The sequence below is a fragment of the Bos javanicus genome, chromosome 16 (genome assembly GCF_032452875.1).
Source record: "Bos javanicus breed banteng chromosome 16, ARS-OSU_banteng_1.0, whole genome shotgun sequence".
In the NCBI taxonomy this organism is placed as follows: Eukaryota; Metazoa; Chordata; class Mammalia; order Artiodactyla; family Bovidae; genus Bos; species Bos javanicus.
In genome coordinates this window covers 34,561,496-34,574,160 of record NC_083883.1, presented here as the reverse complement: position 1 = coordinate 34,574,160, position 12,665 = coordinate 34,561,496, and the positions used below count along the sequence as shown (strand labels likewise).

General features: G+C 38.1%; 1 protein-coding gene across 8 annotated transcripts in view; it reads left to right on the top strand.

Annotated features, from left to right (window-relative positions):
• Positions 1-12,665, top strand: part of SDCCAG8 (SHH signaling and ciliogenesis regulator SDCCAG8) — a 244,759-nt gene that overhangs the window by 8,866 nt on the left and 223,228 nt on the right. For 7 of the 8 annotated variants that reach the window (XM_061382507.1, XM_061382506.1, XM_061382504.1 and 4 more), the window contains exons 2-4: positions 3,199-3,351; positions 5,067-5,149; positions 10,352-10,465. In XM_061382507.1, coding sequence (XP_061238491.1) covers positions 3,199-3,351; positions 5,067-5,149; positions 10,352-10,465 — 350 coding nt within the window. Of the gene's footprint in view, positions 1-3,198; positions 3,352-5,066; positions 5,150-10,351; positions 10,466-12,665 lie in introns of those variants that run through there. The other variant, XM_061382508.1, reaches the window with a different exon arrangement.

The following is a 12,665-nucleotide window of genomic DNA, read 5'->3' as shown; positions in this document are numbered from 1 at the left end:
AATGGCCTCATAAAACTCTCCCATTATTGTAAGCTAATGAAAGAACTCTACCTGTAGGAATTTTCAAGTACACATTTTTTTTTTCAGATTTCCTTTCCTTTTCCTAATATAGCTTGTTAGCTTTTAGTTAGATTAAGTATAAATAAGTAATTATCCTTTGTCTTATAGATGAAGTCATTTGATGGCTCCACAGAGCCTACTTTTAGTGTAATTCAAACCCTCTGTTTCCTTTTAATGGATGCAGTAAAGATAAGTGCTTTATTCCTAGGTATCAGTGCATAAGTCTAAAATTGTAACACTTTGATATTTCCTTTTCCTTTAACCTGTCTCTTTATTTTTTTTATGTAAGTGAAGAGAGCTTTATTAAAATAATCAAGACAAAGAGATTCACTGATTCTCTTTAGAAAATACTGAGTTATTAAAAAAATATTGCTGCTTCTCATTTTATTGAAACCAGGAATGCATCTTATCTAGACTTTTTAAAACTCATGAGGAATAAAAGGAGGCCAGGCTTGGTTAGTTATCAATACCAAATTCCTGTCAGAGAAAGGTCTGTGTGGAAATAGGATTGGTGTGGAGAAAATTGTGGTGATAAATTTATTGGGTCTCATGTAGATTATCGAACCCTGACCTAAAAGACCTATTTTTGTTAGTTTACTCAAGGGGAAAATGAGTTGCTGTAAGTGAAGGACCTATATTAGAGATTTTTTAAGATAGAGAATATTTTTTTCTATTAAGTTTTGGTTATTTTTGTCTGTTTCACACATTCAAATTAATGAGCTTAAAGGAAATAGAATCTATTTTTCAAGGTCCTGTAGAATATATATTTATAAATATATTTTCATCCATGATGGGTAATGAAAAGATTTTTCATTTTTTAGCTTTCTTAGGATTCTCTTGTAGGTATTAAAGAAGAGGAGTTTTTCTCCTGAATATAAAAGAAGTAGGTCTAACTTGTCAAGAAAGGGCCTAGATCAGAAGAAAGAACTTCATTGGTGTTATTGTTATGCATTGCTCTGAATTAGGGAAAGATTTTACTTAGAAAAAGATATCCTCTGAAGATGTTAAGAATTATTTTGATAGAATCCATTTGAGATAGATAATAGCAGTACATGAACTTGCATGGGAATTCACTTTTTTCTAATGTAAATTTCTATGTTAGCTGTATATAAATATTTAATAAATACATGAATTAATGATAACTTTCAAATACAGATGTCAACATTTAAAAATGATGACTGAAACCTGGGTCTCAGCTCTAATGTAAAAGGAACATTTTTTGTTACAGTTAATGTTTCTATATTGGAACTGGAGAATTAATTATAAGAGATTAGCAGAAGTAACAAGTTTAAACCTGAAAAAGTGTCTGGTCTTTAACTAATGAAATTACCCATCAATTGCCTGATTCTCCAGTTGTCATACATGTAAAAAAATCCATAAAACAGGATAGAGTTATTAGTAATGTCATGTCTAGTGTCATTAGTATATCATAGTATTAACATAATACAGTATCATTACTGGGGCTTCCCCAATGGCTCACCTGTAAGAATCTGCCTGCAGTGCAGTAGATGCAAGTTTGATCTTGGGTGGGGAAGATCCCCTGGAGGAGGGCGTGGCAACCCACTCCAGTATTCTTGCCTGGAGAATCCCATGAACAGAGGAGCCTGGAGGGCTATGGTCCATAGGGTCACGAAAGAGACATGACTGTAGCGACTGAGCATACATGCACAGTATCGTTACTATATTAGTATATAGTTCTGTTATTAATGTAAGACTTGGATCCTTTGCTAAAGATGTTTTTGGGTGAGTATTTCAGTGAATAATTATTTCGGTTACCTTTTGCTGCTTATCAAGCACAACCCACTCCAGTATTCTTGCCTAGAGGATTTCCATGGACAGAGGAGCCTGGAAGGCTACAATCAATGGGATCGCAAAGAGTTGGGCATGACTGAGCAATTAAGCACACACACACACACACACACACACACACACACACACCACACACACAAGTCACTCTAAAGCTTGATGGCAGAAACCAACAACCAAAAGCATTTTTAGTGTCTCTCACAGATCTGTGGTTTTACCAGACTCCAGCTGGGCAGTTTTCGAGTCTCTTTCATGCACTGTGGGTAGATGACCTCTGGCACTGGAGTCATCAGGAGACTCTGCCAGACTAATGGGGTTGGGCTTCTTTCCTTCTCCTTGTGGTGATCTTAGGGGCTCTCCTTCCCATATGGCCTCTTCAGAGTCTCTCTAGCAGGGTAGCCAGGCTTGGGGCTCACAAAAACCAACATTCCAAGAGGGTAGAAGCAGCAGCTACCAAACATTTTAAAGATGTGACGGGCCAGGCGTCGTGTTCCTTCCAGTGCATTCTCTTGGTGAGTGCAGGTTACAGATCCACTAAATTTCAACCTGGGAGAGCACAAGGGTGTAAGGCTGGATTCTTTGGGGGCTGTTTTTAGAGATGAACTACTAGAGTAATAGACCTTAAAATACTTAATTTTAGACTATATTTATGTTAAGTCTGTGGTAGTGAGTTTAAACTTCAATTCTAAGGGTAATCAGGCATAGTAACCGAGAATTTCTACATAAGATGTAGTCAGCCAGCAGTATATAAGTACAACTATGCTAAGTACAGTATATAAATACAACTATACTGCTCTAAGCACATCAGCTATTCAAATCTTGTTCAGATCTAGGCCAGGTGGTCAGCTGTCTCTTGATGCTAGAGGGCCATGTGGCCCACAGGGACAAGGAGGCTTCTTTGGGTAGGAACTGGATATGGTGGAATCCCTCTTGCCAGTCTTGCCTATCCACACCGTACCAAAAGGTGTAGGGGAGTCTTAGGCATTGAGGAGTCAGGATAGCACCTCCCCTGTGAGATTACTGTTTGGGAGTGTGAAGAGGGGGAAAGCTCTCCCGTTCAGTCCTCCTTGGCAGTAGAGCTATATACAGTGAATGTCAGTCACAGTGGTGTCAGGGAGCTTAGAGATCACTAAGTCTAACCTCTGCCCCATGAACTTAATCTCACATTTCCTCTGGCATGTTCCTCAGCAAGCTAGAAGCAAAGCTATGCTTTTTTTTTGTCCCACAAAGTATCAGAAATGATTGCTTTTCCTTTAGAAAATGTCTTCTCAAGTCCATATTCATTTGGTCACCCGGATTTCACTGGTTCTGATTTTCATCATGCTATTGCAGAACGTGCAAATAGAAGCATTCACCAGTTGAAATGTGCCCTGAGAGAAGGTGATGTCACCGTTGGAGAAGATATGCTAGATCCTTCTTTTAACAGCAGTGTAGGAAATGAGGATGCTGGAAATGCCTGGCGAGAACTACAACACAGCCACGCCGGTAAGTGTGAATGTCAGTCCTAACCTGAATGACACACAGTGAATTCTTTAAACTCCATATAGTAACGACGCCAGTCTGTCCTCTACTGCTAGGATTTTAGTCAAGAAACACAAAGCAACTAATCTAGTTCCGTTGCTTTTTCTTTTCCCCTTTGACTTCCCTATGCCTATAGGATATCAAAGCAGTGATTTCTTAAGGTAATTCCAAGCTGCCTCTCCAGCCTCATTTTTCCATCTTCCTTTCAACTATTCATCTTACAAGCCATGTTCTATTCATGCCACCCTGTGGTCACGCTTCTCTGCTTTGCATGAGCCATGTGTTCAAACTGTTTTTTTCTCACCCTTTTCTGCATGGTGATCTCCTATACATCCTTCACACTCTCTTCTCTGTGAAAACAGGCACAATTAACATGCTTCCTCTTCTTACAGCATTATAGGTAGACCTAGAGCTTCTTATAGGTAGATTTAGAGCTTATAATCCAGACCACCTGACCTACCTCTTGAGAAACCTATATGCAGGTCAGGAAGCAACAGTTAGAACTGGACATGGAACAACAGACTGGTTCCAAATAGGAAAAGGAGTACGTCAAGGCTGTATATTGTCACCCTGCTTATTTAACTTCTATGCAGAGTACATCATGAGAAATGCTGGGCTGGAAGAGGCACAAGCTGGAATCAAGAGTGCTGGGAGAAATATCAATAACCTCAGATATGCAGATGACACCACCCTTATGGCAGAAAGTGAAGAGGAACTCAAAAGCCTCTTGATGAAAGTGAAAGTGGAGAGTGAAAAAGTTGGCTTAAAGCTCAACATTCAGAAAACGAAGATCATGGCATCTGATCCCATCACTTCATGGGAAATAGATGGAGAAACAGTAGAAACAGTGTCAGACTTTCTTTTTTGGGCTCCAAAATCACTGCAGATGGTGACTGCAGCCATGAAATTAAAAGACTCTTACTCCTTGGAAGGAAAGTTATGACCAACCTAGATAGCATATTGAAAAGCAAAGACATTACTTTGCCAACAAAGGTCCGTCTAGTCAAGGCTATGATTTTTCCTGTGGTCATGTATGGATGTGAGAGTTGGACTGTGAAGAAAGCTGAGCGCCGAAGAATTGATGCTTTTGAACTGTGGTGTTGGAGAAGACTCTTGAGAGTCCCTTGGACTGCAAGGATATCCAACCAGTCCATTCTGAAGGAGATCAGCCCTGGGATTTCTTTGGAAGGACTGATGCTAAAACTGAAACTCTAATACTTTGTCCACCTCATGCAAAGAGTTGACTCATTGGAAAAGACTCTGATGCTGGGAGGGATTGGGGGCAGGAGGAGAAGGGGATGACAGAGGATGAGATGCATGGATGGCATCACTGACTCGATGGACATAAGTTTGAGTGAACTCTGGGAGTTGGTGATGGACAGGGAGGCCTGGTGTGCTGCAATTCATGGGGTCGCAAAGAGTCAGACATGACTGAGCGACTGAACTGACTGAACTGAACTGAATCTTGTTTTATATCTGTTAGTTATATATCTCTTGCTCAGTGGATTCTTACCTCTTAAATGATAGAGATTTTCTCATGTTTGTTTTTGTGTCTGTCAATAGCACATTTTGTGATGCATAATACACAAACATTTGTTAGATTGATGGAAGGATAGATGGGTGATGATAAACTATGGATTTAAAATAAGGTGAATAAACCTATTGCTTTTCCTCCATAGTTAATCAACTCAAAGCTTTGTTGCGCCAACAAGCAGCTAAGGAAAGTGAGGTATCTCTAAGAAGACAAGAAACATCCCCTTCGGTAGGTATCACCATTTACGACCTGACAAAAGCATTATTTTTCTAACTATGTTTTAATTTTGTGTATCATTTTAGTAATACATGTGTTAAAAAGATTCTGAGCTGGACATGCTAATAGCAGAAAGTGTTAAAAGAAATGGTCTTCCCTCTGATAATTATTTTGGTGAAAGAAGAGACTTCCATGGCAGAGTGGATTCTGATTTTTTTTATTTATTATTCACTTGAAAAATGTGAGTGAGGAAATAGTTTGGAGAATTTACTTTGCAACTGTTAGCAAATATTTTTTTAAAAGGAACAATATATGGAAAAGTTTAATCATTGCTTTTTTTTAGAATTTATTATTATTTATTTTTGGCTACTTCAGGTCTTTTTTTTGGGGGGGGTGATACTGCATTTTTTTTTTCTTTTTTTTAAATTTTATTTTATTTTTAAACTTTACATAATTGTATTAGTTTTGCCAAGTATCAAAATGAATCCACCACAGGTATACATGTGTTCCCCATCCTGAACCCTCCTCCCTCCTCCCTCCCCATACCATCCCTCTGGGTCGTCTCAGTGCACTAGCCCCAAGCATCCAGTATCGTGCATCGAACCTGGACTGGCATCTCATTTCATACATGATATTTTACATGTTTCAATGCCATTCTCCCAAATCTTCCCACCCTCTCCCTCTCCCACAGAGTCCATAAGACTGTTCTATACATCACTGTCTCTTTTGCTGTCTTGTACACAGGGTTATTGTTACCCTCTTTCTAAATTCCATATATATGCGTTAGTATACTGTATTGGTGTTTTTCCTTCTGGCTTACTTCACTCTGTATAATAGGCTCCAGTTTCATCCACCTCATTAGAACTGATTCAAATGTATTCTTTTTAATGGCTGAGTAATACTCCATTGTGTATATGTACCACAGCTTTCTTATCCATTCATCTGCTGATGGACATCTAGGTTGCTTCCATGTCCTGGCTATTATAAACAGTGCTGCGATGAACATTGGGGTACACGTGTCTCTTTCCCTTCGGTTTCCTCAGTGTGTATGCCCAGCAGTGGGATTGCTGGATCATAAGGCAGTTCTATTTCCAGTTTTTTAAGGAATCTCCACACTGTTCTCCATAGTGGCTGTACTAGTTTGCATTCCCACCAACAGTGTAAGAGGGTTCCCTTTTCTCCACACCCTCTCCAGCATTTATTATTTGTAGACTTTTGGATCGCAGCCATTCTGACTGGTGTGAAATGGTACCGCATAGTGGTTTTGATTTGCATTTCTCTGATAATGAGTGATGTTGAGCATCTTTTCATGTGTTCATTAGCCATCTGTATGTCTTCTTTGGAGAAATGTCTATTTAGTTCTTTGGCCCATTTTTTGATTGGGTCATTTATTTTTCTGGAGTTGAGCTATAGGAGTTGCTTGTATATTTTTGAGATTAGTTGTTTGTCAGTTGCTTCATTTGCTGTTATTTTCTCCCATTCTGAAGGCTGTCTTTTCACCTTGCTAATAGTTTCCTTTGATGTGCAGAAGCTTTTAAGGTTAATTAGGTCCCATTTGTTTATTTTTGTTTTCATTTCCAATATTCTGGGAGGTGGGTCATAGAGGATCCTGCTGTGATGTATGTCAGAGAGTGTTTTGCCTATGTTCTCCTCTAGGAGTTTTATAGTTTCTGGTCTTACGTTTAGATCTTTAATCCATTTTGAGTTTATTTTTGTGTATGGTGTTAGAAAGTGTTCTAGTTTCATTATTTTACAAGTGGTTGGCCAGATTTCCCTTCAGGTCTTAGCTGTGGCGCATAGGGTCTGTGTTGTAGTAAGCAGGATCTTTCATTTGGTGTGCAGGCTTCTTTCCAGTTGTGGCATATAAGGGCTTAGTACTTGTGGCACGTGGGCTAGCTGCCCAGGGCCATGTGGGATCTTAGTTCCCCTTCCAGGGATCGAACCAGTATCCCTTGTGTTGAAAGGCAGATTCTTCTAGAAAGATGGTACCAATGATCCTACACACAGGGCAGCAAAGGAGACACAGACATGAAAAACAGATTTCTGGACTCAGTGAGAGAAGAAGAGGGTGGGATGATTTGAGAGAATAGCACTGAAACATGTACATTACCGTATGCCATATGTGGAATGGATGACCAGTGCGAGGTCAGTGCATGAAGCAGGACACCCAGGGCCAGCCGGTGTTCTGTGACAACCTGGAGGAGTGGGGTGCTGAGGTAGGTGGGAGGGGGTTTTAGGATGGGGGGAACATACGTATAGCTATGGCTGATTCATGTTGATGTATGGCAAAAGCCATCACAGTATTGTCAAGTAATTATCCTTCAATTAAAATAAATAAATACATTTAAAAAATAAATAATTAAAAAAAGAAAGAAAGGCGATTGTTAACCACTGGACCACCAAGTCCCTAACCATTGCTTTTATAGAGGGGCATATCTGTATTTTTATTATTTTCAGAATTTACTTTCTAATTCTAGCTGTCCTTTGTTTATGTTAAATGTTAAGCGTGAAGTATGTAATATTTTTCTACATTTAAAAATATATAGTTACAAAATTGTGTGATATGAGAAACTGTACTCTGTTTCTTCTGCAGCTGTTTTCTACTGCTGTTGCTTTCATGGAGCATATTATTTCTGAGTGAAGCAGTGTGAAATAAAGCCTGAGATAGGTGTGAAGGAAGGGTGGAAGTGAGGGAGGGTACTGTGAGGGAAGCGTATATGTGAGGAGAAGCTTGGCGGGAGGGAAGAGTTCTGTAGAGAAAGGGTACTATGAAGCAAGGATTTGGCCAGGTTTAAATGGTCAAAATAGTCTATGCTTTAGGGTGATCTAGGGGCTATCATGTACTCTCTGTGAGAGAGTTCTCACAGGGTTTTTATAGTAATAAGGTAAGATCACATATTTAAAATTCTTTGGAAACCTATGAAGTATGACACAAATAGAAAATGTCATGGCAACAATAGCCACCTTGCATTTTCAATATCTGTGACTGTTGGATACCCAGGCTACATGCTGAAAACTTGAAGACATGTCACTTTCCTTTACTCACAGCTGAAATGTCCTAAGAGGACCCCCATATTAACACTTCATTCCAGCCTGACACAGACTTTCATGGTTAATTCCCACTGTAGAGAAATGGACTACATGTTCCTATTCAATATTTATAGATATAAACTATAAAAAAGATAAAATATTTCATCATTCAGTGAATTTATTACTGTTTACTCCTAGTTTCTAGAATGCTCTTAAGCATATATGGGTGGAGTACTTTTAAGTCTAGTAGATTAAGTTGCTGTATCTGTTGAATGCTCAGACATGCTTCTTAGCATTTTTAAGATAATACTGAGAAGTGATATTGCAAAACTGATAGACTTTAGATAAGCAAGAAGACTCATCAAGATGATCCGTTCAATATATACCGTATGTACCAATACATAGGTCTATTTATATTGGCTCTCTGTGAAGGAATGGAACTTAGACCCTAAATGTATACAACCTACATATGATGATTACAAGCCATAATAATAAGTAGCTTTTGAAGACTGTACCCCTTAGAATGCAGTTTCATAGCCAGTATGATATATGAAAAATATGTGGCTGTATTAAGAGTGAAATGAGGCAGTGTTGAGGTAGAAAATATGTCTAAACATTATTACTTGTTATTTTAAAATATGGACATTCACACTATGATAAACATACAAGTGATTGTATGTGAACATTTTCCACATGATACTAGCCTGTTTTTAATTTTCACATTGATTTTGCCCTATGTATACACATAGTACGGAGAAGGCAATGGCTCCCCACTCCAGTACTCCTGCCTGGAAAATCCCATGGACGGAGGAGCCTGGTGGGCTGCAGTCCATGGGGTCGCTAAGAGTCGGACATGACTGAGCGACTTCACTTTCACTTTTCACTTTCATGCATTGGAGAAGGAAATGGCAACCCACTCCAGTGTTCTTGCCTGGAGAATCCCAGGGATGGGGGAGCCTGGTGGGCTGCCGTCTATAGGGTCGCACAGAGTCGGACACGACTGAAGCGACTTAGCAGCAGCAGCAGCAGCATGCACCAAACCCCTTTCTATTAATGTCAATCATTATAATTAGTTGCTTTCTACTTACCACAGATAATTCATTTAATTAACATGTATTTTGGTTTTAAATTTATTAAATGTGGCCAGAAGCAAAGCTCTGCTTAATTATTCTACCACGAGAGCTGGTACTTCATCATTTATAGGAATTTGTGCTGTGTTGAAAAACAAAGTGATTGTGTGTCTCACCTCAAACTTTCCTCTGGATTCATCTGACTGGTAGCCCTTCATTTTCCCTTTTCCTAACTTCCTCTTTTCTTTAAATAATATCATGGTAGTAGTAATAGTAGTAGTAGTGGTAGTAGTGGTAGTCACTCAGTCGTGTCTGACTCTTTGCGACCCCATGGACTGTGGCCCACCAGGCTCTTCTGTTCATGGGATTCTCCAAGCAAGAATACTGGAGTAGATATATGATTTATAAATCATGTTACAATAATTCTAGGATAAAGTAAGATGGATATTAAAAATCAATTACAGGACTGCTGCAAAAGTAAAAAGAATTAACATCTTTTTTCTAAAGTCCTCAGCACAATGTCTCACTTGCATGTATATCTGCTTCAGCACTCTAGTTCTGGAGGCTCCAGAGCAGCATAGTCTCCAATTGCCTTAAGTATTAGGGTCAAAAATAAAAGAACCAGGTTTTGCTAGTGTACTTCTTTGTAGATAAAATTTTACCTCAGTGACACACATTTGGCATCAGACACTTGTCTAAAGAATCCCTTCTTCAGGCAGCTGTTCTGCAGTTTCAGCTAGCAGCCCTCTTCTATGGTGATTTCTTAAAAAGCTGTCCCTTCATCTCAAAATTACTGAATAGCACGTCACATTTCCAGATGGCTCAAATGGGTGGTTCATCCCAAGCCAAATTATACTACTCAAGCATTTTTCCATTTGCTGTGTGCTTTTTACAACCATTTTCCTTTTCCGTCTTTAAAAAATAGTTTTCATATTCCTGAATCTTATCTATTTATAGAATTTATAAGATGAAATAATACTGTTAGCTGCACCGTAATTTCGTCTATGTTTATTTTATGTTTATATGACATAAGTGCTAAATCGAGTATTGAGATGTATTAACTGATTCTTTGCTAAATCCAAACATGCTTCATTTGTTTTCCTTTTTGCCTTAGAGGTCATCACAATGTGAGGAAACCAGTATGCCTACTGTGCACAATCTTGTTCCTATCATCAATGACCAGTCTCAGTACATTTATCATTTAGAGGCAGAAGTCAAGTTCTGCAAGGTAAGTATCCCATTAAAAATTTAAGCCAGACTATATGAAATTTGTTATTAATCATAATATCTTGTGTGAAAAATTGCTATTGATTAGTCTTCATGTTTATAGCAACACCTTGATGGTTGCCATCTTTCTGTGATTGAAAAGTCTGATGTGTAATGAGAGCTTCTCAAGCTTGGGATGGTACTCCTGACCATGCCATTCCTGAATACTTAATTTCCCAGTAGTTTATAATTATATAGTAGTCTGTAATATTTTGATACTATTCTCTTATGTTTTGGAATTTTTCCTTTCTGTTCTGTTTGCTTTAGTCCAGCTTATGGGAAATGCTTTGAAATAGTAATACCACTCATTCTCCCACTCTTATCAACCTGTTGAAATTGTAGTGCAGCAAATAGGGATTCTAAGCTGGTAGACTGTATCTACCCCTTGTCAGTATAAAGGTTCTTACTGTAACTTTGAATGAAGATAGCTCATGGGGGTACTGATACTTAAAATCAAGAAACCAAATGTTGTCACTTATGGCTTATAACACTAGATGTTATCTATTGCATGACTGTATGAGGTTTAGTAATGTTTTTAATGCCTTCCGAAAGTATGTTAGTGTCTTCGTTTTTTTTTAATATTAATACATCAGATTATGTGATATTTTTATAGAACTTAGTGATATCTTTTGTATCATGTATTATATTTTCAACATATGGTTCCTCTTCCAAAGTGTAAGTCTGATATGTAGCTTAAGAGGCCTTTAAATATTTCATTGTCAGCTTTTCAAGGGAGTTTCCTGATCTTGGCATGTCATTTCTCCTTGTTCTTGGAGGATATACTCATTACTATACAGGTATTCTTGGATTACTAGAAAAGCTGAAATAGTATCCTAGGACTCATTCCATTAATAAGCTTCTATTAATCGCTAAAATGCTGTGAGTAAAACCTGAAAGATATTGTAGGGGAGATAAAACATTAGCTCTGCCCTTTTAGTGTCTTTGGTTGGGCCTTTGAATTAAACCGACATAAGATAGATTAACAGGATAAAAGGATACACATTTATTTAATGTAAGATTTATGTGACATGGGAGCCTTCATAAGGAAGTGAAGACCTGAAGAAGTGATGAAACCTAAGTGCTTTTGTACTTGATTGAACAAAGAGAGGCAGCTGTGGAAATGTACCGAAAATATGTGGGGAGGCTAAAGAAGATGAGTTCTTTTAACAGGGACTGTTTGTACAAATTTCTCTCAGTCTCTACTCCCTGTCTCTGGTGATAAGACTGTTCTTTCTTCCTGGCATAGGGAGGGCATCGTTCACATGGGAGTTTTAGTCCTGCTTGCTGGAAAAAAAGGGGAAGTCAGAGCAGACTTGTGCCTGCTGTTTTTTGCAGGCCCTTAGCTCAAGATAATTCTTCCAGAGTGGCAAATGTTGAGATGGCAGATTCTTCCACTGTGTAATAAAAATCGTAATAAACTTACCATCTAGTTGAGAGCACTATTACCTATGAGAATCACACCAATATGATAGTAAAGATACAATGTGGTCCTTTATTTTGTGGTATAAACTATAGTCATAATAAGAGAAGAAGGTTACTAAAAGCTCACTGTCTTTGAGGATGTTTTTATGGGAGAGAAAAATCTTAAGGTGTAGGATCGTTAGATCAGCAGAAGGGAGACGAGAGAATTTTAAAGGAAAAACAGCAACAGTGGAAGAAAATATTCAGGATGAATATGATTTATTTACGGGGGTCATGAGGCATCTAGTCTACATTCCTTCAATGGAAGATATCTCTTAGAAATTATTAAAATAATGCTGAATTGGTTAAGTAGAAGATTGCAAAATCCTTGAAAGTCAGACAGTATACATTTGATACATATTAACAAGGAAGCAGGATATTGAGAGTAATGTTTGAGGGTTTAGAAACCTGATTAGTTTTTTTAATTAATAGATTTTGTTTTTTAGATCAGCTTTAGGTTTACAGAAAAAGTGGATGGAAAATACGTAGAATTATCCTGTATTCCCATGTACTTTATAGCTCCCAGCAGTTTCCTCTGCTGTTTACATCATGCATCAGTGCAGTATGTGTGTTACAGGTGATGAGCTAAACTGTTACATTATTATTTAGTAAATTCCTCAGTTTACATTAGTGTTCACTGTGTTTTACATTCTATAAGTTTTCTAAAACATGTAATGGTATATATCTACCATTACAGTATT